This window comes from Oryzias latipes, chromosome 16 (genome assembly GCF_053564925.1).
Source record: "Oryzias latipes strain Hd-rR chromosome 16, Olatipes_Hd-rR_3.1".
NCBI lineage: Eukaryota > Metazoa > Chordata > Actinopteri > Beloniformes > Adrianichthyidae > Oryzias > Oryzias latipes.
In genome coordinates, this window is record NC_136252.1 from 6496669 (window position 1) to 6522592 (window position 25924).

General features: G+C 43.5%; 2 protein-coding genes across 6 annotated transcripts in view; one reads left to right on the forward strand and one right to left on the reverse strand.

Annotated features, from left to right (window-relative positions):
- Positions 1-1601: 1601 nt before the first annotated feature.
- Positions 1602-22698, forward strand: mms22l (MMS22-like, DNA repair protein). 3 transcript variants are annotated; one of them, XM_011484860.4, is made up of 27 exons: positions 1602-1755; positions 1880-2084; positions 3412-3537; positions 3666-3718; positions 5496-5583; positions 5679-5856; positions 6006-6099; positions 6206-6336; positions 6515-6628; positions 6704-6880; positions 7262-7324; positions 7403-7522; positions 8997-9232; positions 10928-11144; positions 12545-12834; positions 15662-15843; positions 16607-16757; positions 19345-19481; positions 19580-19722; positions 19865-20021; positions 20130-20272; positions 20379-20590; positions 21622-21788; positions 21891-21987; positions 22103-22270; positions 22342-22433; positions 22513-22698. In XM_011484860.4, exons 2-26 carry the CDS (start codon positions 1912-1914, stop codon positions 22415-22417), a joined length of 3693 nt encoding a protein of 1230 aa, XP_011483162.1. In that variant the 5' UTR covers positions 1602-1755; positions 1880-1911; the 3' UTR covers positions 22418-22433; positions 22513-22698. The 3 variants fall into 3 exon arrangements, with proteins under 3 accessions (XP_011483162.1, XP_078789611.1, XP_011483163.2); XM_078933485.1 differs by having other exon boundaries at positions 22342-22698; XM_011484861.3 differs by lacking the exon at positions 1602-1755 and having other exon boundaries at positions 2043-2176; positions 22342-22698.
- Positions 22699-23247: 549 nt separating this feature from the next.
- The window catches only part of klhl32 (kelch-like family member 32), a 34072-nt gene continuing 31395 nt past the window's right edge, over positions 23248-25924 (reverse strand). For all 3 annotated transcript variants that reach the window (XM_023964203.2, XM_023964202.2, XM_078933486.1), the window contains 2 exons: positions 25164-25258; positions 23248-24138 (listed from right to left, as the gene is read on the reverse strand). In XM_023964203.2, the coding sequence (XP_023819971.1) occupies positions 23977-24138; positions 25164-25258 (257 nt within the window). In that variant the 3' untranslated portion in view covers positions 23248-23976. The remainder of the gene's footprint in view (positions 24139-25163; positions 25259-25924) is intronic.

Here is a 25924-nt window from a genome sequence, read left to right on the forward strand (position 1 = left end):
CTCAAACACCAACACAAACATTCCAAAGTATTTTTACCAAACTAACGTGAATTCCTCTGCATGACAATTTAATGCTATAACATATTTTGTTTCACTTCATTTTCAAGAAGGTTAGACGCTTCTAAACAGTTCAACGGTTTGATCAGCAATATCCACAGGGAAACCAGTTAAACTCTAAAAAATGTGAATCAATAAATGTTTTTCTATTGTTTGAGGCAATCAAGCCAATATAAAAGTAAGTCTCCAACAGTTTCAGTACATCTATAGAGGAAATTTTATTTATTAGCTGCTCTTTTCTGCAATCATTTTTGCTGGTGATGATGTTTGGTGATGATTTGACAAATGCATATCAATTATAAATTGAAAGGATCTTTTACTCTAATAACATAAGATATTGCATTTGTGTATAAATTGGCCTATGTTAGCCAGACAGAAAAAATAATCCTTTTTCTGCATAACTTTACAATCCCAATGTATTATTAGATCTGTTAACTGTTAACTGTCTTTGTTTTATTTCCTTTTTACTTACAATTTTCTGTTTGGAAGAGAACCCAATAGAAAACTAAAAACAAAATATCATAAATGCCAATATAAATCGAACCTAATTTAAAATATATTTTGAAAGAAGCAGTTAACTACATTAATGTGTTATTTTTGAATGAAAATTTCATCTTAGTCAAGTTTTAATACCAACTCATATGATAACAGATTTTTCTTATTAACCAAGGTTAGTTTTGAATGAAAACATAAAAAATGACTTGATTAAACTTACAAGGTGAAAGCAAATCAATAAGGTTTGTGTAGCGCTTGTGTAGCTGATAGTTATGTGGTGAGAGAGAGGACCATATTTTGACAGCAAGCGTCAGGATGTCGTCATCATTTTATCCCCGCCCATTGACAGAAGGTTTATTCATCTCTTGTGACTGTCTGCACCTACATCCTATGTCAGAGTTTATATGGGTTTCAAGGGTGCAAGAAATTATTAAAATAGAACCTTGAGCTCTACATATACAGTGGGCCTATGTACATAAAAATTTATGGGAACTTATATGACTATTATCAAATAAACTCAATCAAAAAAATTTTATGTTTGTTTTTCTTAATTCATATTGATATAGATATTTACCAATACCAAAATATTTAAAAGTCATATTCTTAAAGGTTTTATTACAAAAATGTAGCAGAAAACAAGAAAACCAGGCTCAGTTAGACATCTTTTGACCGGACAAGATGAACATGCAGATGCAATGCATTGAAATTCACAAAAACAATATGGTTTTAAATGTGATAAATCATGAATTAATGGTGTGACGGCGGCACAATGTACTTTGTTAGACAAAGATCTGCGGGCATCTCGTTTTTATGTAAATGTTTCCGACTATGGCAGAACTTTGTTAGGCACTTTTGAATTTAAAATTGAATACCAATCTAAAACCTTTTTTATATATTTCCAGACAAATAATGGCGAGAGAAAGACACAACAACTTCGTGCTCAATCATTTTATAATCGTTCAGCGAAGACGGAAGTCTTCAACAGGGAGTCATCTTGTCCGGAAGTTCGACTAAAACACGCCTATTTTGGTAAGACTGCCCAATAAACTGCCTTGAAAGAAGTGCGCATGCGTTTGATAAATGCGCGGGAGAGCCTCAAAACCAAAACAACCGCGTCATGACAAATGTAGGGATTACTTAATTCTCCGCTTTTGATTCAATTTACACTCGATGCATTAGATCACTGATAACAGGAAATAAAAGGTTAGTGTCCACACAGCCTTATTTTAATTCTTGTAATGCCAGTTATCATTCCTGTAATTAATGTTGGTATTTGAATTAAGTAGAGTTTACTATAATTGCTGTAATCTGCGTGTTCGTTTCTCAGCTCATTGGGGAAATCGCTCGTGGTGCGACAGAATGTCTGATGACTTCAGCCAGTCTCTGACTCCCCCAGTGTCCCCATTCACTTCAGACAGTCATTGTGATCCGATTCCTGCGCGTCCACCGCATTTCTGCTGCTCTGAGGTTAAAGATGAAGCCGCTGCTGCTCTGTCACCTGAAGGATACGCTGCCAGAGGCTCCCTGAAACGGTACAGACAGACGGGCAAATTTTCATGCTAATGTGGGGCTTTGAGCTTCTGACATCCACTGAAGGAAACTACACTTTGAGTGCTGTAGTGTGGTGGTTTTTTTTTGTTTGTTTTTTCTGCCCATTATACAAAGTAAGATTTAATTCTCAGTTTACAATTCATTAACAATTTAATCATTCAGTTAAGGGTTTTTATTAGTTTGCAACTTGGAATTCATTATGAAAAATTTGAGTTCAATCTTAGATTTAAAAAACGAAATTTTAAATAAAAGCAAAATCACTAGTAGCACTAGTGAGCTAGTGAGAGATTTAAAGTAGCACTTTAAATCGTTGTGGGTTATTAGTACCATAAATAAAATCAAATAGCATTTAGGAAATTACAATTTATTATTAAAAAATTACATTTCAATTCTTTGATTTAAATCCATTTTATTGTAAATTTATTGCATACTAATTTGCATCTGTGCATATGCATCAAAATCATTGACTGCATAAGAAAACTGGACTGAGTGTCCCCTTCCACTTTGCGTTCCAGACAGGAAGTTCCTGCTGGCTCCAAGAATCCAAAACCCCATAGACGTCTATGAAGAAATAAACAATTATAGCACTAAAGACCATTGACTGTTTAACATATAACTGGACGGATCACATGTGACCTCACTCGTAAAAAAAAAGGCCTCGCTTCCGTTTCCAACTTAATTAAGTCAATGCTGTCGCCATTTCTCCGCGATATGTGCGTTACCATGTTGGAATCCGACCTCCTCAGGAAGCCACGATTGGTCCGTCTACATTTCTATGTCAGCCGCTCTCTGCAAACAGGAGTGAGTACGTTAGAAGGCCACACCCTTCCTATAAAAGCGGGCTTGGGAGAATCTGTCAATCAAACACTTTCAACGTTCAACCCAAGGCCAACTTCTTTTATTGAAGCCTCTTATTGGTCAGACTGATTATTCTGATGAACATAATGACTGAGTAATAGCTGTTTACTTCACTATAAAAGTCCATGGGATCTCGGCTTTTTGGGACATCCGGGTACTTCCTATTTGGAATGCCGGGGGCAAAAGTCGCTCAGTCCAGTTCTTATTTTACTGTCAAAAACCCATGACAATTGAAAATGCAATTGAGGTTGCTTTTATTCAATATTTTATTTTTTTTTAATGTAAGACTAAATAGTAAATTTCATATTGAATTCTAAATTGCAAAATATATTTTCAAATTTCAAGCCTGAATTTTCAATTGAAAATTGAATATTACTTAGAAATATGGGAGGAAAAAATCTTCCACAGTGGAGGAAGAGAATCTCTGTTAATAGTGTTGTTGAATGCCAGGATGCTGTTACGGCTGGACCCAGCACCAGCTGAGTGTGAGGCAGACACGGTAGAGATCTTTGGCTTCGTCTGGGTGACGGAGACGGCACTGGTGGAAAAAACCAAACTACTCTTTGGTCTGTTCAGGTAGATTTATCGCCTTACTTTAAAAGTCCTTTTCCTCAGAAGCATCAAACACAACTATTATAACTGATAATGTTCTTGATCATTTCATCTCTTTTCTGTATGTATTTCTGTTGGTTTTTGTGTTTCAGACAAAATGTTTACAAACTGGAGACTTTGGTCAAGTCCTCCTCTCATGACTTTGGTAAGTCAGTGTTTGTTGTAGTTCACAGATCTTTGTTTTGGATCGCCGTCAAGTCCAAACTCCATCGGAGGAGCTTACAAAAGCAGTTCATTCACCGGTACTAGTTTATTTTTACAATTGAGAAAGTCTTTTCGGAAATGAGATAAAAGCATCTTCAACTTCAAAAACGAAGTCAGGACGATTCTTTCTAAAACATTTTTGTTTTTTGTTCTTGCTACAGCAAAGAGACATGTAGGTTTAAATCAACAGATTGTATAAGTTAGTGTTAAGTCGTTGGATTTTCTTTGCCTACAAATCTAGATCACCTATATGTTTTCCCATGTCTCTGCATAATTTGATATACTGGAAGCACAATACAACACAAACAAATGAACTTCATTCAAGCGAGATCAAGATTTAGAAAACATGAACGTACACAGAGAGTCATTTGGTCCAGTTTCTTACTGACCAAACTCCAGCCAGAGCCAAAAAGTCCCACTTCACGGTTAAGACAAACACTCCTTGTGTCCTTTATTAAAATGTTGCCTTTACATTTTTTACAGTAGTTCAGTATTTAACTATTTTAAGTTGTATTTCTTTTAGCAGCAGCAAAAATAAGTTCCTTTCAAAATAAAACACACCTTGTGTCAAATAAGATCCTCCTCCTGCAGCAGGTTTGCATAAATTTTGATTTGATTCGAAATGCTTTATTTCAAGCAATCAACAAAGACGTATCAAACTTAGGATAATTAGACATTAAATCAAAGATGGCTTGAAAGGGAGTGGAAGGAAGTGAACTTATATAATCCCACCCCTATTTTTATTACATGATTTGTCGTTATAGTTCAAAACTTCAATCAGATAGAATTAAGAATCCTTAAGTATCAATAAAAATGCAAGAAAGCCAAATCAAACATGGCATTTCCTATCATTATGACTTTGGTGCACCTTCATCCCTTTTCTACTTTTACTATCAAATATAAACATGAAAACAATGGTGCCCAATTTTTTACCAAAAAGTATTCTATTCACTTAAATGCAATGTTATGCATCAAATACACAGTCATGTGCAGCAGGACATCAAAATATGTGCTTTAAGTTGATCCTAATAATAAACTACTCTGACACTAAAGTAAACCATCACTTTGTTATGACATGGTAAAAATCTGAGCATAAACGCCAAAACTTTGATACCTAAAACATATCAAATCAAACTACAAACCCGTTATTTGTTTCATTTGTTAGCATTTTTCTTCAAAGTTGAAGAGATTTTAAGCAGCCGCAGTGGGTCAGGAGCCCCAGGTTCCAGACCTCTGAACTAGAAGAATATAATGTAGCAAATGCGGCCTTTCAGTTCCTACCTGGACCCAAGAAATGATAATAGGACCTCTCACCTGTTAAACTGTGTCAATGTATTAGCCTAAAAGCTCAAATGTGGGCCACCTCCACTTTTTAACCAAGATTGATGTTGTTTTTTGAATAATTAAATAATCTACCACATGTTTGTGTCAAATAACTAATAATATTAATTGATACTTTATCTATCCCACAATGGGGACATTTTGACCCATCCCCTGGGGGGAGCGGCGAGCTGCAGACCGGCTGCGCTCGGGGGCGACAGCTGACTGGGGAGGGCGGGGATCGTTCCACCAACCCTTCGGGTGTTGGACGTCCTGCTCTACCGCCTGAGCTAAACTGCCGCCCACTCCATACCTTTTCCTCAGAGTGACATTTTACAGTTAGACGTATGCTTATTGCCCAAAAATCTAGTTCAGTCTGTGACATCATTGTTTTTTAGGACTGGCAGGCAACCTCCACTATGAGGCAGACGATCTTCGACAGCAGTGCGTTTTATTTCTCCAGTACGTGAAAGTCTTCTTGCACAGGTTGGTGTTCGCTCTCACTCAGTCATGTTTGTCAGTGACTTCCGATGCCGGGTGTTCAGCCGCTTCTTCCTGTATTTGGGATGTTTCCTTGTCAGATACGTTGAGCCCAGCAGCTCCATGGATGCAGGTCCGTCTCAGCCTCACGAGGAGCTGGAGCTGCAGTTTCCCTCGGCTCTGCTGGAGGAGCTGTTTGGCCTCACTCTCCTTACTGGTCGACTCAAGGATCTGCCGGCCAACGTTCAGAGTGCTCTGGTTATACAAAACCCAGGAAAGGTACCTCTGAAGATCCATTCTGCATGAAGAGCTGATAAAAGAAGAGCTTTTTCATCACAGAATCAACTTACGGGCCTTTTTTCCCCCCTTATACTCTGCCGTTTAGCTGAATTTGCTTTCGTTGACTTCAAACCATGTTCCTCCCACAGATTTTTCCTCCCTCCTGGCATTTACTGCACCTTCATCTTGACATCCACTGGTCAGTCTTGGAGATACTGCACATACTTGGTCACAAGATGCAAGGTACGAGTCGGAGCAGACAAGTCAGACAGGAAATGAGAACTAAACACTGTGTTATGTGACTCCTGTGGATGGTATGTTGAATCGGTGTCTCTGAAACTATCTCCAGGGCAGGTGGTGTACGCCCACCAGTTTGTAAATCTGACAGGAGAGAACCTGACTGATACCAGTCTGTTTGAAGACCACCTGTGCAGTCTGCTCTGTGACCTCACAGGTCTGGCCATGGGCAAATACAGCAAGGTGGGTGGTTCATTGCACCTACAATTACATGAAGTATCTGTGGTATTTCCTGTTGGTTTTTTTTTTAAACAGACACTAACTGCTTTCCTTTCTTAGCATTTGATTTATAGAAACTATAAAGTCACTTTATAACCTAAACACTAGAACTGTGAACAATGTGGAACCATGTTGATTCCAGGTGAGGCCCACAGAGGTGTTGAGCAGCAATCATTACCTGTGCACCTGCACAAAAGAGATCTGGATTCTGATCATGCACCTCCTGGAATACAGGAATAAAACACTGCACACACAGGTAACACACACACACATTTACCGCCACGGAATAGAATCTACCCCTCAGTCCAACAAGCAACATGTTCTCCTCTAGTCTTTCTGGAGCTACATGAACTCACTGCTGAAGCCCCTGGCTTTGGGGCAGCCCGGGGCAGATGGCTTCTCTGGGTTGCCCTCTCATTGTAAAGACCCTCTGGGCTTCACGTGGTGGCTGGTCACTCATTTGACCATGTTGGGCCAGTACAGCCGGAATGGTACGATCCAGAGTGAGGTAAGAGTGCACCAACCTCGGTGAGGATTTTTTCTGTTCTCAACATGTTCCACAGCTAAACATCCTGGAAGATTAAAGTGTCCTGAAGGGCAAAAAATGAGCAAAACTGAAGGTGTTTTCACAACATGCAAACCTGTAAAGTTAGCAGTTTTTGAAAAAGTCTGGCAATTAGAAGGTTGTTTTTTTAACAGTTGGCACATGACAATTTTGCACTAGATGGGAAAAAATGTGTTTTTTAGATAAACACATTTTAGGCAAGACAGGTGGCACAGAGAAGCAAAAAATATAGTTATTTATTGATGATAATTGATATGACTGCTTTTTTCATATCTTGGTATCTTTAGTGTTTAATAATAATATGTTTTTGTTGTGTTTCCTCAGAAACACCTGGACGATAACTGGACGTTTGTTGAAGACTTGCTGAAGTTAACCTGTAACCCAAAGGTCGGCATTAGTTTTGTCTTGCTGGTTACCTGAAGTGTTCTTATTGCACTGCTTCAGAACAGCTGTGTTTGATAACAGAGGGCGCTTGCTGAGGAGCAGGTGAGGATGCACGTCCACTGCTGCCTCACTCTGTGTCTGCTGTGGGGATCCAGCACCACTGCCGTCTCCATCCTCTGGGATTATTACAGTAAGAACCTGGTAAGAAACAGCAGAAGGAGACGTGAAGTCCAAAAGTTTCATTAACAAAAATGTGTCCCAACTAAACATGCTGCTACATTTACAGAAGCTCCACAACCAATAGGCTGCCGTTGGGTCAAAAAACACCCATTATTCTTGCAAAATTGAAAACTTTCTATCCAAAAAAGGCCAAAACATTGAGTCTTAAGTGAGATTCTTAAAAAGCTGAATGCAGGGAGAGAACTGCTTTAAAGAAGTGATACAATTTAAAGTCGATGGAAAAGGCTGTCATCCTAAACACAAAAACCCCAAATGCAACAAAAGAATACAATTTGGTTTGTTTCCTTTCCAATGCACTGTACTTCCTTTAAAACTCATGATTTCATCATATTAACCAAAGTGGTTGGTGAATGAAGACATGAAGGTGGCTGGTGGACGCAGGAGATGGGGTTAGAAGGAGGAAGCTGATTCGCTGTGGCGACCCCTGAAGGGAAAAGCCCAAAGGAAATGAAGAACCAAAGTAGAAGCAGTCATCTGGGCTTAATGTATCTTTTATTAAAGACCTCTTCTCTGAGTCACGTCTTTAATAAAAAAACATCTTCTACTGGATAAACCAAGTATTTTTCCTTTTTTTACCTACTTCTTTAATAGAATCTACCAGGATAAATGAGAATCTGGACAGACTTGAAAAATCTAATTACAATTACACAGTGCTGCTTTATATTTTAACCCTTACATTTTCCCTCCTAATATCCATCATTTTTTCCACAATTTGAAAATACTTTTTCCTTTTACAGACACTCCTGGTTCTCTGAACTCTTCCTATTGCCCAGGTTCCCTAAAATGGCCTTTTTTTCACATGTTGGGATTCTGATATCTTTCTGATGATCATTCGATGTTCTATGGCTGTCAGACACGACGATATTGTTATTACTTAGACAGCCTCACATTCTACCTGTAGACTTTCCGTCTCCAGAAATCCTCCGCCCAAACGTCTCTGTTTGGACTAAAGACCTTTTCAAACGCTGCTGACACTCGGAGTCATCTCCCAAAAAAGAGAACAGGCCAAATGATTTGTTTGGAGTTTAGGGCTTTATGGTGGTTAGCAGTGTTTGTGATTGTGACTGGTGACCTGTTCGGGGTGTACCCCACCACCACTTAACAGAACTGGGATAGGCTCCAGCAACCCCGTTACCCTAAAAGGGATTCAGGTTTTTTTTTAGATGGATGGATGGATTTGAAACACAAAACGCTTCATAAATCTGTATTAAAACTTTCCAAAAATTCTCTTTGCTTCATCATTCTTCAATGTAACTAAAGTATTTATAATTGTTTTCATGAACAAGGAAGTGTTGCTGTCTGCATAAACACAAGCAGGTGTAGGCTGACTCAGAACCTGAAAAAAGTTTTTTTTTCTTCTGTTTTTTTTTAAATGTTTCATGTAGTTTTTGTCAAGCTCACCAGAGTAAATCTTTTTTCCATCCATCCTGTGAAGAACGCCTCGTTCACTGTGCCCTGGCTGGGGGTGTCTGCTTTGAGAACGCAGTTCAAGACGCCTCTGGCTGTGCTGGAGGAGGCCCGCCGCCTCGGATGTCCCTCTCCCGTCCGCTCTCCGGGACACACCCAGCTGTACCGCTCGGCCAGCTCCTTCCACATCTTCCTCAGAGTGCTGGCCCTGTGCCTCGGCCAGGACGGAGTGGGTGGAGTCCCACAGAGACAAATCAAGGGCAGGTAAGGATAAAGACACTGATCTAAGAAAAGTACAGCTCAGGACGGGGTTATAGTATTCAGTCTTCCTCTTGATCTTTGAATGTGTGTCGAGTTTGAACAGCTGTTTGGATTACTTTGGCAGTGGGGCTGCATACCTGCAGGAATGCTTGCAGGACATGTGTGCCCGCAAACAATCATGCGTTTGGCTGTTGTTTGTTGAAGCGCCAGGTGCACCAGTCTCCCAGCATGCCTTTGATATTTGCTGAGGCCCGGCGCTGGAGCAGGTGTCTCAGGAGTCAACCACCTGCTCTTCAGCTCAGGCCAGACCCGAGGAGTTTCCGATGACGCTCAGGCAGGACTCAGACCGCACCTGCTCCCCGGAGCAACGGCTCAAGAAGCCAACCGAAGGGCTCCAAGTAAATGAAAATTTACAAGCTGATGTTCAAATCAGAAGCGAGCGCTGAGCCATACAATATCCCAACATAGCTGGGTGCCAGAGAGAGGCAGCCGTAGATAAATCCGCCTAATGACTTTCCTCTGTTTGGATTGTGTTCAGTAGCACTGCAGACATGGGGCTAATTAGCTAACGAGCGTGGCAGTTAATTCGCCTTAACGAAGCCGTGTTGGTTTCCAACACGGATGGAGACGAAAGCTTGGGCGAGCAGAGGGAGGGGCTGTGGGTGGCGGGCAGCCTGGCAACAGTCTGGCTGTGTTGGGACAGGTCCAGGTTCCCCCTGCTCCACCTCTCTACCAAAACAGCCACCAGCACCTCCTTCTCCCCAGAGCCTCTCTGAGTGCATCGCTGCGATGACCCCGCTCCTCGCCGAGCTCAGCGAGAAACCCGCAGCCATCCCTTTCCCTGCGAGCAAGTTGATCGAAAGTGCCAGAAGTTATGAGCATCTGTTAGAAAAAAAATTGGTTCTGCACAAACATACACCGGTAAGAAAAAGGAAGGAAATCCCAGCTGATTAAATACATCTTTATATCACATTCATAGGTTTAAATCCACACTTCAAGCGTCATCCATTTATAGTCTTTAGTGGGTGTAAATAAACTGGATTTAGACTCGACCTGGTCTTCCCCGGCCCCCTCCTCCTGGTTCCACCACTCTGTTTTGTTTCAGTTTGTCTTGAGAAGCTTGCCGCTCGTGTTTTGACCCAAACAGCAGCTCTGCTCACCTGTGTGGGCTGCATCTGTGCTTTGGAGATGGGGTGAGGGCTTCAGCCTTCTGTGTTCTCTTGCCAAGCAAACAAACTGCATTGTGGATGTGTGCGCAGCACGTGTGTGTGTGTGGTATTATTGATCTTTCTCTGGTGTTGCAGTAAATTGGTTTGGCTGCAGAGAGAAGGACCAAGCACCTACTGCTGCGTGTCTGAGTGTCTCTGACATTTAACATGATCTTTAAAGGCATTTCTCCACAGTGCCCGCAGGATCTAACAGCGTGCTGCTGGGTGGTTCTCTATTCTTACTTACCAGCTCCTGGTTTTTTCTTGCTTTCTCTCTTGCATCCACACACACACAGTCATCTCTTCCCTGGAGCGTAGAGCGTCATGCAGGTAGGTGATGGAGGAAGAAAGTTCTGGTAGAAACACTCAAAGTCAGAGGTTTCAGGGAGACAAATCAGCTGTGATGAGTTGGTCAGCAAAAGTAAAGCAACACTGGAAATGTAACTTGTTGTTTTTTTTGCCTGTTTTTGTGTCTTTTGTTTGTTTCTAGAATTTACTCCAAGTTCTCCTCAAAGAAGATGCTGGAGCTGTCTGAAGCAGGCCTCATGAATTTTCTGCTGCTCTTTCTGGTGGTGGCCCGGCAGGTAGAGCTGGAGGACGTGGCCAGCAGGTTCTGTGAGCTGCTCGGCTTTTTGCCCTCCAACCGCCCCCCGGCACACCGCTCACTGGTATGGAGGGGGCAGTTGGCATTGCTGTTGCTCTTTCAGGTACGTCTGAAATTCAGGATACTGGTAGAAAGGTCGCAGGTGCATCTTTAGAAAGCCTTCTATACAATGGAAGATATAAGCATCTGATCCCTTGCTGATTTTGTAAATTTGCCCCCCTAAAAAGAAATTGACAGTCTGTCATCTTAATGATAGGTTCATTTGAACATTGAGAGACAGAAAATCAAGGCTTTAAAGAATGTACATGTATTTTTTTTTTTGCATTTCATCGGAAAAAAACAAGTATACGATCCCCTGGGAACCATTAAGACATCAGTCAGACTCCTTCAGGGAAAAGATTGTAGACCTACACAAGACCAGAATGGTCTACAAAACCTTCAGCAAGGAGCTGGTGGTTACTGTGACAACTGTTGGTGCAACTGTTCAAAAATACAGGAACATGACCATCAATCCACCTGTAGGTCTGGGGCTCCAAACAAGAGCTGACCTGGTAGGGTTTCCATGATCATGAGAACAGTGAGAAATCGGCCTAAAACACCCTACAGGAGTTAGTTGATGATCTCAAAGCAGCTGGAACCAAAGTCACCAAGAAAACCATTAGGAATACTTTATGCTGCTGTGGTTTCACATTTTGCAGAGTTTGCAAAGTCCCCCTGCTAAAGAAGTTTGCCAATGAACACCTTCATGATTTAGACTAGAGAGTGATTGGGAGAAGGTTCTGTGGTCAGGGGAGACTAAAATGTAACTCTATGGCGTCGTGTTTGGAGGAAGAAAAACCCTGCCTATGACCCCAAGAACACCATCCCCACTTTTAAGCATGGAGGTGGAAGCATTATGCTTTGGGGGTGTTTTTCTGCACAGCACTACTTTACTATGTGGATGGGAGGACGGACAAAGTGCTAATAAAGGTTTTGCCCCAAAGTTCTAAGTCTTTCTAGCAAGAGGGTTTAAATACTTATTTACCTCAATGAAATACAAATAAATTCTTTAAAGTGGATTTCTCGACTTTATTACTTCTGTCTCTCACTGTTCGAATGAACCTACCATTAAGATGACAGACTGTCGATTTCAAATACTTGTTTCCTCTTCTGTAACTTTAGGACAAAACATGATCTTTGTGACCTGATTAAAAAAACTTGTAAATGACAAAGTGAAATGAACCGCTGTGTCTGGATGTTTGTATTCATTGTATTCCACTTTGGCATTTCTGAAATGAGTTGTCCAAACATGTCCAGTTGAGTATAAATAAGTTTGACGAGTTTGACTGTTTTCCCAGAAAGTCTGGTTTGTTTTTTCCAACGCAGTTTCTGTTGGACCGTCAGAGGGGTTCAGGCTGCACCCCTGTTAGCACAAATGTGTGCCAAAATGAGAAATTTAAGAGCAGAGCAGTGTGTTTTTGGCAGATCCCATCAACTGATGGTTTTTCTGATTCATTGCTGCAGGAGAGAGGTCTGGATGTTGGGGTCCAGGCCAGCTGGTTGGCGGCTTCCTTTAATGAGACGGCCAAGGAGTTCTACAACAAAACCACGGAGGCCTCCCGCAGACAAGCCCTCTGGGGGCCTCTGGGCTCCTACCTGGATGGTGTGGCTGAGGTGTTTGAGATGAGCTCCAGCCTCAGCCTGTCAGAGGAGAAGCTGCTCAGTGAGGGCTTTGACTGGCTGCTTCCTGCTTGTCGCCAGTCGGAGCTGAACTCGGCGCTGAGCTTCCTGCAGGTCGTCCTGGCGCAGCTCAGGTGAAACTTTTACCGCCCACCTCTGTCCGTTTCCCCCCACTTCTGCTTTCATTTTCTGATTACTGGTCTTTGACAGATGACAGAGGAGAAGACATTTAATAGTTCAGGCTAAGCTGTGCTTTTATAATTTGCTGCAGAGGAGGTGAGTGGTCTGTTTCCGCTCCTACCCCAGCCCAGAGTCCTGACAATAGGAGGATTGTGTGGTCACCAGGAGTGAGTGTCTGCAAAGAACCTGTGATGCGCTGAGGCCCCTCTTGGTCTCAGGAGGTCTAATGACCCCCGGGTCACCCTCACCAGGTGCTGCTAGAGCCCTGATTAGAGTTACGGGCCCAGGGGAGCCTCTGTGGACCCCCTAGCTGTTTTGAGAAGGGCAGTATTGCTGCGGTTGTGTGAGAGACTCTGGTCAGTGGAGCATCAGAATGGGTTCAGCTGCAGGACAGGGGTGTTTGTTACACAAACGACCCCAGCTGAAGGTTAAAGAGGCACGGCTGAAACAGTGTCTGTTTATGTGGAGGGGCAGTGATGGGAACAGCGGCACAGGTGAGAGCTGGAGTGAGGAATGATGGGAATCTTTCCCCTCTAGATTCAGCTGAATCTACTTCATCAGTCATCAAAGGCGAGCCTAAGAGGAGCTGAAATAATAAAAACTGTCCGGATTCTTCTTGCAATTGATTTCATGGATCCAAAGAGTCACAACACCGACGGTATTCTCGTTCTGAACCTAAGTTCACGTCACCCTGGGCAACGCGCGTTCAAGTGACCGCTTCCAATGAAAGGTCTCTGTATTTGCACATAAATGCACGTTTCAAAACTCTCACATTCACACGTAGCTACGTAAATTTCTACGATCGTTCTCATGCCCGACATAAAAAACACGCAGCCATGGGACGCACGTCGAAGGTTAAACAAGTTCAACTTTGACCAATCAGGTCAAAGAATTGGTAGTGACATATTAATGGCATCCCTTTTAATTCACAGAAGTGCTAACCGTTCGAAAATTGACTATGGAGGAGAAATGAATGTTTGAGGTTTGTGCCCGGCTGGAATTCTGACACAAAGTCTTTCATATATCGAAATAAAGCTGTGAAAGAACAGGCCTGACAGGGCTAGAGTTTCAAGATTTGCACCACTTACCTTTTCCAACTGCAGGTGGTGGACATACAAGAAGAAGCCCCTCCCTGCTTGTCCAGTGTGAAAACCATGGGCTAGAGGCACATGTAAGAGCGTAGCTTTAAATGCAGACTGCTTCATGTCTCCACAGTTGAAGTTGCACCGCTCACAAACCTTTCTGTCCATGAGAAGACTGAGAGCCTCTTTCTAGTTTCAAAAGCCAGACTTCAAAAAGTCTCAAGGTTCCCATCTGTAGAGGTGTACATTTGCACATAAATGGCCACGGAGGGAGCAGTTAAAAAATAAAAAGGGCTCCCAGGGGCCCTCTGTGTGACGACGTGGACCACCGTGACCCATGTAACAGAATAAAAAGATACCAGGCGCCCTCTTTGAAATTCATCCCCCCAAATGAAGCCTAATTCCTCACCCTGGCAATTCTTGGTATGTCTTTGTGATTAATGCTTTTTCTGTGACACAATTAATGTGTAATTATGTACCCTGGCAAGTTTAGCCTGTACATCATTACGCCCATTAAGAGCAATGTGGAATCTGCACACATTAGCAGAATTATTCTGCCAACGGAAGGGCCGAACATTCACTGTTGATAGTCATTGTCATGGTGCCGAGGCAAGAAGCCAATCACAGGCATAATTCCTCGGTTTGATTTCTTCCCATGACCCTCTGCTGTGAGACGGTGGGGGTGTTGCTGGTTGATGAGATGAGCTGACACTGGTGCACCCTGTTGGATGTGTTTTCGGCGCAAACAGTTAATCCCCGTCTCCTTGGCTTGATGGAGGAAAGCCTCGCCGTGAAGCATTTTGCTACCTTAGCTTTTGATAGGAAAAAAAAGCAAAGCAGGACAAAGTCACGCTTCTGCTGTTTAAGGGCCGTCTGTCTGGTTGTTAGGATGCTATATGTTTGGAGTCTTGGCATTTCTGGCGGATGCAGCTGGGGGGAGGCTGGCCGTGTGCCTAATGCTGCTGCTGTTGTGTTTTTGTGAGTACACAGGGAGCCACAGATCCAGATTAAGTGTGGTCTCTGACGATGTTTTGTACAATGAGGGCTGATGGGTGTGAAAGACCCATTCCACAGTCGTAACAAGCCTAATGAATTCAGACTCTAATCGATTGTCTCAGCTCTCGCTGGATTAGATGCAACCTTGCTGGAAGGGAAGGCGCCGCTGGTGTGGGTGTGCACGCACGCGTACCTCAGCCACGCCTGCTTGAGGAAGGAAAAACGCGGGTGCTTTACTTTTCTTTCTTCCCCGGTTCACCTTAACCCCTGCCTCCTCATCCAACCCCCCCCCCCCCCCCGTCCGGGTGAATGAGGGGGACAGAGGGATCATCTCCAGGCTAAATGAGATTACAGCTCCTTCAGCTGCTTATCAGGACTAATGCCAGGCACCACGGGGCTGCAGGAGCGGCTGGGGCCAGCGCCAGGGATGAGCCCCAGAATGGTTTGTGTACAGGAGATCCCCTTCATGCCTGTATCTTCCTCCACCACACCTTCCTTCACACTGCAGCGCACTGTTGCACCTAGTAATCCCCCTTGAGAGAAAAGAGGGGAAAACACATGAAGGAGGAGTAAAAAGGAGTGACAGGGCAGGAGAAAGAGGGTGGAGGAGTGGGGGCTCACACACAAACGAATCAGGATGCTGGACACTTTATTTATTTATTCATTTTTACCTGTTCTTTCTTTTGTGAATGTGTCCTTTCAGGCGGGTCCATCAGCTCACTGTCCAGTCAGCGGCCACGCCAGCCTGGGCTCCTCCTCTCAACAGTGTGGTTAAAGAGCGCCACCTAGCGGTAGCTGCTGCCTTGTGGACGCACTTCTTCCCCTTTCTGCGCAGCCTGCGCCTCTCCCAAACCCCCCCAGCACAGTTGGCAGACACCGCAGCAGGTCAGTAATGTCTGCTGAAAAGGTCCAGGTGGGGGTGGGCATTAAAGACCTACTCCAATGGAAATGGTGTTTGGGTGTTTTAACATGTTCTTCTAGCATTTTTCTCATGAAGAAGGACATATTTAAAGTAAATTAAGCTTAAAATGTCATTTCTGAGAAATGCTGATGGGAATAGAGTGTATTTGTGATGTAGAAAAACAGTGCAACAATGCTCCGCTCCATTCTGATGCATCCGCTTGCAGACAAATAGATCCATGAACGTCTTTGTTTTCCTTGTCTGAGCTCGAATCTGGATCCAAACTGTACGGCTGGATAGATCTGATATTGATCACCATTTTTGTTGCACTGCTAATATTAGGTTGGGGTGTGAGGGTTTTAAGCTAGCAGGAGTGACAGGAGAAGTCATTCCTGATATTTTAAAGATGGATGACGGGAAGTGTGGTCTGTTCCACCCATGGCTCAGAGGCAAAATTTCCAATGCTGCTCTGCAGAAATGGTGACACAGGTTATTTGATTTTAGCTAAAAAAAAAAAAAAGCCATAATTCTAATGAAAAGAGCACTGGGAACGCTTTTACAACAAATCAAAAGATGATCAGAGTGGGACTTTAAAGCTGCTTTAGCAAGATTTGTACCAGTAGAAGTTGTGGAGAAGAAGAAATATGAAGATTTCTAAGAAATGTGTTCTTAGTTTTGAAAAAATGTATGTTTAGGAGGAGCAGATGATATAAAATACTGTCTTGGACTTAATTTGATATTTTGCAGGTTTCACTTTGCTGGCATTTGATCTGCCCAGTTCTGCCCCCCAGGACCTTCAACCCAACCCGCTTCAGTCCATCATGCAGTGTTTTGGCTGGGATGATATGGTTAACCCGCTTCTGGTAACTCGCTACCTTCCCCATCTGCTCCAGAACAGGTAGAGTTACGTGTTCAGGTCTATTTTGATCACCTAATGTCCATGGGGGGAGGGGGGAGGGGGTATTTCACGACTGCAATACTGTAATATAGATGTGGGTGGGAAAACTTTTTGATTCGGGGGCCACAAACGGTTCTAAAATTTGACAGACGGGCCCAACAGGGAGCTGACATGGCCCCCATGACAGGGGCAGATGAGAATCCACCTCATAAGAAAAAGAAATAATTAATTTTAAGTGAAAATTAATCAACTGTTTTTCTTTTTTCAAAACTGTAACTTTTGTATTCATTTCAATGCCAATTGCACCAATAGGTTGGTGTCTCTCAGGGAAAAACACTAATTTAGGGAAATGCTGCGTTCGTGTGGTGTTGGAATGATCGTAAAAATGACTGTCTGACTTGGGAAAAACATGTGAACATCAGAAAAACCACAAATCCTCAGATACCACATGAATGCAGACTAACTTTCTGCACCTAAACAAAGGTCAATATTGTAGTGCACCATCTATAAGGGGATACCAGAATGACAGGGAAAATAAATCAATAATAAGGATTATTGATATAATTTATTCCAGGTTAAATATTGTAACAGGCCACATATGGCCCCCGGGTTTCCCCACCACTGCTAAAGGTTTTGAGAATTACATAAATATTAGAAATTGGAAAAGTTGCTGCTTACGTTTTTATAATAGCAATTTGCATAGACAACAGGATGTTATGAAGAGTGATCAGATGAATTGCATAGTCCCTCTTTGCCATGAAAATCAACTTAATCCCCCCAAAAAAGCTTTTCACTGTATTTCATTGCTGTCATCAAAGGACCTGCTGAGATCATTTCAGTCATCGTCTTGTTGACGAGCACAAGATCATTCTGTCAGGCTGATTGGGTTAGAATGGCAGAACTGACATGTTAAAAGGAGGGTGATGCTTGAAATCATTGTTCTTCCACCCTTAACCACGGTGACCTGCAAAGAAACGCGTGCAGCCATCATTGCGTTGCATAAAAATGGCTTCACAGGTGAGGATATTGTGGCTACTAAGATTGCACCTAAATCAAGGATTCAGCTGCAGGATGGGAGTGCCACCAGTGCAGGGCTTGCTCAGGAACAGCGGCAGGCAGGTGTGAGCGCATCTGCACGCACAGTGAGGCCAAGACTTTTGGAAGGTGGTCTGGTGTCAAGAAGGGCAGCAAAGAGGCCACTTCTCCAAAATAAAAAAATTTAAATTGGGACAGATTGATCTTCTGCAAAAAGTATGGTGAGTGGACTGCTGAGGACCGGGGCAAAGTCCTATTCTCCCATGAATCCTCTTTCCGATTGTTTGGGGCATCTGGAAAAAGGCTTGTCCGGAGAAGAAAAGGTGAGCGGTACCATCAGTCCTGTGTCACGCCAGCAGTAAAGCATCCTGAGACCATTCATGTGTGGGGTTGCTTCTCATTCAAGGGACTGGGCTCGCTCACAGTGTTGCCCAAAAACACAGCCATGAATAAAGAATGGTACCAAAATACCTTCCAACAACAACAACTTCTTCCAACAATCCAACAACAGTTTGGTGACCAACAAAGCATTTTCTAGCATGATGGAGCACCGTGCCTCAAGGAAAAAGTGAGAAATAAGTGGCTCGGGGACCAAAACATCGACATTTTGGGTCCATGGCCTGGAAACTCCCCAGATCTTAATCCCATTGAGAAGTTGTGGTCAATCCTCAAGAGGCAGGTGGATAAACAAAAACCCACTAATTCTGACAAACTGATTGGCAGGATTTGGCCCAGAAGTTGATTGACAGCACGCCCAGGCGAACCGCAGAGGTCCTGAAAAAGGAGGGCCAACACTGCAAATACTGACTCTTTGCATAAATCTCATGTAATTGACGATAAAAGCCTTTGAAACGTGTGAAGTGCTTGAAATTATGTTTCAGTGCATCACAGAAACAACTGAAACAAAAATCTAAAAGCAGTTTAGCAGCAAACTTTGTGAAAACGTATATTTGTGTCATTCTCCAAACCTTTTGGGCATGACTGCAGACTGGGAGTCTCTGATTTTTAACGATAAATCTCCTTTTATAGAAAACACAAACTACATCGTTTCTTCAAAATTACTCAAAGCCATGCATGTATATTACCTGGAAATACTTTCACCTTAAAACTCAGTTTTTCTGAATGTAATTTAGGAAATAGTTTAACAGCAGCATCCAGAAAAGCAGCACTTTAGATCAGAGAAGTTTGAGAGGAGTCGCTACTCCCTTAGGAACAAGAAGCTAAGATGAACATTTCCATCCATCCATCCAACCTCTCAACACCAAAATAACACACACTCGTTACCATAACTCAGTTGATACTGACGCAGAGAAAAACAGCAACACGTTACTACTGGATATCGGCGCAAGGCTGCTTTTCTCCACTTCAGAATCCGCTGGAATCAATTGTGTAATTCCAGGTAAAGCTCCAGAGTTAAAGGGTTAATCCCCTTCAGGGTCGTGGGATGCTGCTGGAGCCTATCCCAGCTACTGTTAGTCAGGCGAAGGCGGGGTACACCCTGAACAAGTGGATTTCCATGACATCCTAAACAGGAAGTGCCTTTCCTTTGCAGCGAGCTGGTGTCCTCGCTCAGCAGCGGCTCTGGTGCTGCTGCTGGTTCTGCACAGAGCCTCTCTGTGAAGGCCTGGTTCAGATGTGTCCTGCAGCAGCATCTCCACAGGAACCTCCATGGGACAGACAGCAAAACTGGTGGGAAAATCTTCTAAACAAGTCATTTGTTTTTATAAAAAATCTGATGGGTCGTGACAACCAAACTGATGAGTCTACTCCGCATTTGCACCCCCCAGGCCGGGCTGTGGGGGAACAGCTGAGTGAACTCACCCGCCTCGTGCTGAGGCTCCCAGAAGTAGAGGATCTTCTGCAGAAAGCTGCCCTTCATCCCGCATCCAGCAGGTTGGAGCCCACTGCAGCTCTGGAGATGTTTGTCAAGGTAACAGCTGAGTTACTTTCACCGCTCTGACCTTTGAATCTGCAGCATTTTGGTTTTTCAAGGAAGAGAAATGTGAACGGACGCACGAGCTCTGCGCTGCAGGTAGACATTTACACGTGTGTTTTGTTTGTGTGTGTTTCAGGCGGTGGGCAGTGTCTACAGTGGACTCTCACTCTTATCTGAGCGATCGGCCATGATTACCAGAGCTCTCAGCTACATTGGTGACATCTTAAAATACATTAACCCTTATGTGGTGAGCAAGAACCACGAGGGGATACAGCTGGCATACTGGGCTGTGGGTAGGTGGACGGACCATACACAAAGAACGTTCATTAAAGTGAGACTCCAGTAACAAACTGGAGTAAATGTGAATCAGACTCAGTGACGCTCTATCCTGTGTGAGCCAGGTTGTGTAGTGAAACACTGGAGCCCCCTGCTGGCCACTTCCAGATGTCAGCAGCTGTTGTTCCGCATTGTGGATGGTCTGCTGCTTCCTCACAACCTCCCTCAGGACAAAGCTCTGAGGGACAGCCTGCCTTTGTATCTACAGGTCAGGACAGTTTGGTTTGGGCTTTTAGTCACAGCTTTTAAGAAACCTCCCAATGTAAAGCACCGCCCAGCTGTCCTCCATGAGTTTTCTCATTTCTGTCTTGAAGGGTCTGTCGGTGGCCTCAGGTGTGTCTCAGTCTCAGGGGGTTTACCTGAAGCAGCAGCTGCGCTCTGTAACCTGCAGATATCTGGACCACTTCCTGCCTGCCTCGCCGTATGTTGGCAGCATCGCCAACCACCCCGTGCTTCTGGCTGCGTGTGAGCCCAGCCCAACTGTGCGGGGGGCTGCACTGAGGAGGACCATCCTGGGGGTGCTGTGGTCAGTCTCTTAAAGGAAAAATCCACATCTTCTTGCTTCAACATCAGCCTTGACTTCGCTTTTGAAAGCTTTAGTCACAACTGCCCTTAAGGGTGGACGTGGGCTGTCTGCGGGTAAAAAAAGGGCAAACCTGTACGGACCACACAGGTGGCCCGCAGGAAATGTCAAGGCCACAGATCGCTCGGGGAGCATATAGAGCAAAAATATTCATGCACAATGTTTTTTTACTGTCATGCTGCAGGCGACAGGCCATAGTGAACACTTATACATAGCGTAAAGGCAAGTGAGGGTGCAGTATTTGAGACCCCCCCCCCCCAATTCTGCTTGGAGCTCATTAGTGCTGTTCAAGTGATAAGTACGCAGCCTGACTGTTAGAATTTGGGAAATTAAACAATCAGTGTAGTTTGTATCGACATCCTATGGACACTTAAGTATCAAAATGCATGAAGCATTTGTGCGCTGTCAGAAAGGAGCCAATGCTCGCACCTTACGAACGGCTGCGTAACCCTTGTGCTATCCTAGGCACTTTAACATTGGGAGTTGGGTCATCTAGACCCACTAGACAGTGCTCTGAACCTTTTTTCATCAATGATTTGTGAACCTCACTGGTGTCCATGGATTACATGAAATCTTTCCACCTTTATCCACCTTTGTCATGGTAGGGAGAACCAATGGTCAATGTAAGGGTGGGGTCATAGGATAGCACAATGGTTAAAGGGCGCCGTAAGACAGCATCACCCACACGTGCGTGACTTGCATTTTTCTTGCAAAAACGTCCCGATACACTTGCCACATTCACGACAATGGTACATTCCACTGCCTGAACAGCAAAACAGACCTGCACTACCTTTTAAGATGCAGTCGCTCCTCTCTGCAACGCTCCCCTGGCCGGAAAAGCCCTAATCCCGCAGCATCCGTACGGGTCAACCCCTGGAAGGGCTGCATGTGACTAGGACTCAAACGGGTAACACTGTAAACACTGAAGAGCTTATCCTGGTGTGTTTCTTTCTTTTTTCCCTCACATTCTGCAGTGACAACTTTCTTCAGTTCAAAGGTCACACCCCCCCTCCTCGCCTCGCATCGGTCCTGATCTTCCTGTTTGAGCTCCTGAGGAGAAACACGGACTCTGACGTCACCCTCCTCACCGTCCCCCTCCCCTCTCTGCTGCGTTGCTTGATGCTGGTCAATGAGCCACAAGGTATAAAGAACCATCTCATTTCTGCCCCCCCACCCCCCAGGCTTTCTTATTTATTTATTACGTCGTACTTTTCAAAATAATGGACATTTGGTTTTCTGGCAGTGAGGAAGACGAGCTTAGATGCTCTGCAGCTTGTGGTGGAGCGATGTGCCGTTGCGTCATCCGAAGGACCATGCGAGCAGATGATTGCAGTGTTACGGTAACGCCATGATACGCTGAAGTAACAGTCAGAGGATAGATGTTGCAGTCTTTGGATTTTTGAGACAGTTAAAGCCCATTCTGGGCAAGTTTTACACTGATGGATTGTTTTCCAGGTCATTTGTGGAGGAGAATGAAGGGGTGTACGCCAGGCAGGTGTACGGCGTTTTGGAGACGGTAGCTGTGTTGGATCCCAGTGTGGTTCAAGCTCTCATTCCCAGTCTGTCCCAAAGTCTGAGAAGCTGTGAGCACAAACAAGGACTGGGCAAGAACATCACCCTGAGGTGAGCGTCAGCCTGAAGCCATGCCAAAACTCTAGACATGCATGTGTTCTGTAAATCTGTCTGTGAAACAGGAGTGCATATGTGAAGCTGCTGAGTCTGCTGGGAGAGAGTGGGCAGGCAGAAATCACCAATCTGGAGAGCGACTAAGACGTTCCTACCAAAGGTACCAAACCTCGGGATTTGGAACGACTTCTGAAAAGAGTTCATCTCCCATCAGCCTCCTCCTCCTTTTTGATTTTCAGAAAAACGTGGACCTTTTTTACTGAAACGTCCATCGCTGCTGCACAAAGCTGAATGAGTAGTACTTTTTTTTATAAGGAATGCCTATTAAAATGTTACTAAACTGTACTTAATGTAAATTGTATGTGGAAATCACAGTCTTACATTTAGGAAAATGTTTGAGAATAAAACAAAAAGTGATGTTCAAATGCCTTCCAGGTGAGAATCTACTTTGGGATCTACACAAATGAGATTTCGGGGCTCGATTGCCATTTGGCTATATGCCATCAGAATTGATCTCCAACAGGTTAGCACAGAGAATTACAAATTTAATGAACGTCAGAGTTTAAAATCAAAAAGAAAAAAAGTAAGGAAGAGAGGTACCGTTTGTTCCTCAGCTCTTTTTTTGTCTTTTGAATTCCCAAGTTGCAGCAATCGCTCCCATTCCGGCTTTAGTTTGCACCTAATCATACGAAGGCTCAATCCTGTCTTGCAATCACACAAACCCATTTTCTGTCATTGCTAGTCATTTACCAGCCTCATCAAACTGCAATCCATCTCCTCTCCAGAGCAACCGTCTGCTGCACCGCACTCCTCTTCCCCGGCAGCATCAGAGCGCCGGAGAAGCCCTTCAGACATCGAGCTGTGCGACGCTGCTTTAAGATCAATATGCAACCGCCTGATGTTGCTAAACAAACCTCTTAAAACACCACCTTGATCATTTCTCTTCCCATCCTCTATTAAATACACTCCATGTGTTCTTTTACTACATCTTTATTCTGCCCATTTTCAGGCAGACGTGTTGCTTTGGACAGACAGGGGAAGTGCATCACATTTCTCCCATGTTAGATGGAGTTTGTGAGACTCCACACAATCCTCTCTGACATGTTCCTCCCTTATCCTCACATTCGTCTTAAACATGAGCTGTTTTAGGTCCTGAGAAAAACCGAAGCGTTGCATCCACAGGTCACAGCACACATTCAGCAGTGTGTCGCTCCTTTTACAGGTTCATCTTTTGATGAAGTTTGACCTCATTTATATAAAAACAGGAGTTCATGCACATTTCTAATACAACTTTAGCAAAAGATGAAGGTTTTTCAGGACACAAAAGTTATTAGAAGATTAAATGTGTTTTTAGCTCAAAAATCAAATATGTTATAGCCCTATAAAGGCTTGCAAGAGTTTCTGTCTTGAAATATCTCGTATTAGTTAGTGAGCTCATCAATCTTTGTCGTCCACCTGTACTTCACCTGTTTCCACGATTGTCGTCTTTCCTCTGAAGGCTTCCCTCAGATTTACACAACATCCGCCTTTGGAAAGGAAATGCAAATTTGCCCCATTGACCTGGCAGCGACCTCCTCATAAAAGCCTTGTGGCTCTTGTGAATAAGTACAGTATTTTCTATATTTTTGTGTGTCTAAACTGAGTCAGTTCCAGCTTGTTTGCAGCTCTGGCCGTCCAGAGTTCTCAGTTCAGAGTCTGTGTGGTTAAACGGCACCAATCCTGTGATGGGGCACTTGTAGAGTTTGCAGGTTTGGGCAGGTGAAGTGCGGGGCAGGGAGGAAACATGCTGCTATCCCATTGGAGGCGAATGGCAGCGTTGGCCCGTAGAACACCTCCTCTTTCCCCTCTGTGCTTAAATCCAGCACCTGCAGGAGGAAATGCAAAGACGTTGGGTCACTCAGAGCACAACTGAAGTGCAACTGATGCATGTCAAAAGAGGTGAGCGATTGATGGTCCTGCTTCACTAAAAGTTATCCTATGCTGAATTCTATCTCTGCTGTCACTATTGCATTTAGCTGAGCTATAGTCACCCAATACTGGCTCTGGAAAAAAGATCTGGAAACACTTTTGGTGTCCAAGGACGTTTCAAGAAAGAAGATTTTAAGTCTAGTTGCTATGACTCAACTTCGAGACAACGCCACCTGGATGAATAAGAACCTTCACCGATAAAAAGCAAAACTGTTTCTAGCTAAATGGATCTGAGCCAAAGCAGCACCAATTCTGATCTCCTTTATGCTTTAGGTTAAACACATTTAGGTCTTTGGGATCTGAAAGTGTGGGAGCTCAGTGATGCCGTTCTGTTACCTTGGTTAAACTGTGGTCAATCACAGGTTCTGTTCCTAAATTCATGCAAATGAATTTACCTCAACGACCCACTCCAATGAAAGACTCCGTCTTTGTTTTCCTTGTCTGAGCTGACATCTGGCTCCAAACTGTATGACTAGATAGCTCCAATATTGCTCACCATTTTTTGTTGAATTTGGGGTGGGTGGGGTGGGGTGGGGGGTTTAGGATGGCTTCTGTGGCTCTGCAGAAACTATGCACTAGAAAATGACAGTTTTTTTTAATTTGGGCTACAAACAGTATAACTGTAACTAAAGGACCACTGGGAACGCTTTTACAATAGTTCAAAAGATGATCAGAGTGGGACTTTCAATTTTTTATCTAAAAATTGATTCACAGAATTTTTTCAGCTATGTTAAGAACCTAAAAAATATGTATGCTTGTGAGTCAAATAAAACAATACAAGTTCTACTTATTATCAAAGGTTCTGCACAACTTAAAGACAATACAAAAATATTAGGACTGAAAGCTTAATCTTGCCCAAAATGCTGTTTTTTTTTGGTGGTTTTCAACATTATTTGACAATACCTCAAGCTCAGTCTCTCACCTGAATGCACGCCAGCGGCTCATTGGTCCAAATGGAGTATCCTCCAACCACATAGATCCTGTCATCATGAACGGCCACCCCAGACTCATTTTGACCTGCAGAGGGTGGAGCCAAAGAACGGTGTCACTGTTCCAAACTGTGTGCATGATCCATTGACCGTATATGAGAACTGACCAAAGAGCCATTGATCCAGTTCTACACTGCAGTCTGTCCTGCTCACATCCATCTCTGTGTGGTTTGGAGCTGCCACCAAGCAGGACAGGAGCACACAGCAGTGGGCTACCAGCTGGACCACATTATAAGGAATCTCATAAATATGTATTATCATCATGGAGACTTCTGTTTTTTTCAAACGCTCCCTTCCAGGAGGCTTTTTAAGGCCCTGTGGATCAGAACTGCCCGACGCCGGCATAGTTTCTGTTTCACAGCTACGTCCTTTTTAAATATTTAAATCCTCACTCACACCTTTTAATAAGTCCACTTTATAGTCATAAAGCTTATCTGTTTATCTGTGTACACTGCAAAAACTACATCTTAAGAAAGTAAAAAGACCTTATTTTTTCTGTCATGCAAGTTTTTCAAAAGCAAAGGAATTTTACTTTAAGAAAGGGAATTCGTAAGAATTTTTTTTCTTTTCCATTTGCATATATATCCACAGACATCCCACTATGTACCTGGGAAACATGATACATGTTCTATGAGCAAAAAACACAAGATTAATCAACTTGTTTCTTTCTTGGTGCTGTTTAGTGAGCACCTAT

Bases quoted from the DNA above. Each gene is read 5' to 3' on its own strand.
- mms22l (XM_078933485.1), top strand. From the start codon at position 1,912: ATGTCTGATGACTTCAGCCAGTCTCTGACTCCCCCAGTGTCCCCATTC. The intron at 2,085-3,411 runs GTACAGACAGAC...GTTGAATGCCAG, and splicing joins GCCAGAGGCTCCCTGAAACG to GATGCTGTTACGGCTGGACC. The intron at 19,482-19,579 runs GTGGGAAAATCT...TGCACCCCCCAG, and splicing joins TGGGACAGACAGCAAAACTG to GCCGGGCTGTGGGGGAACAG.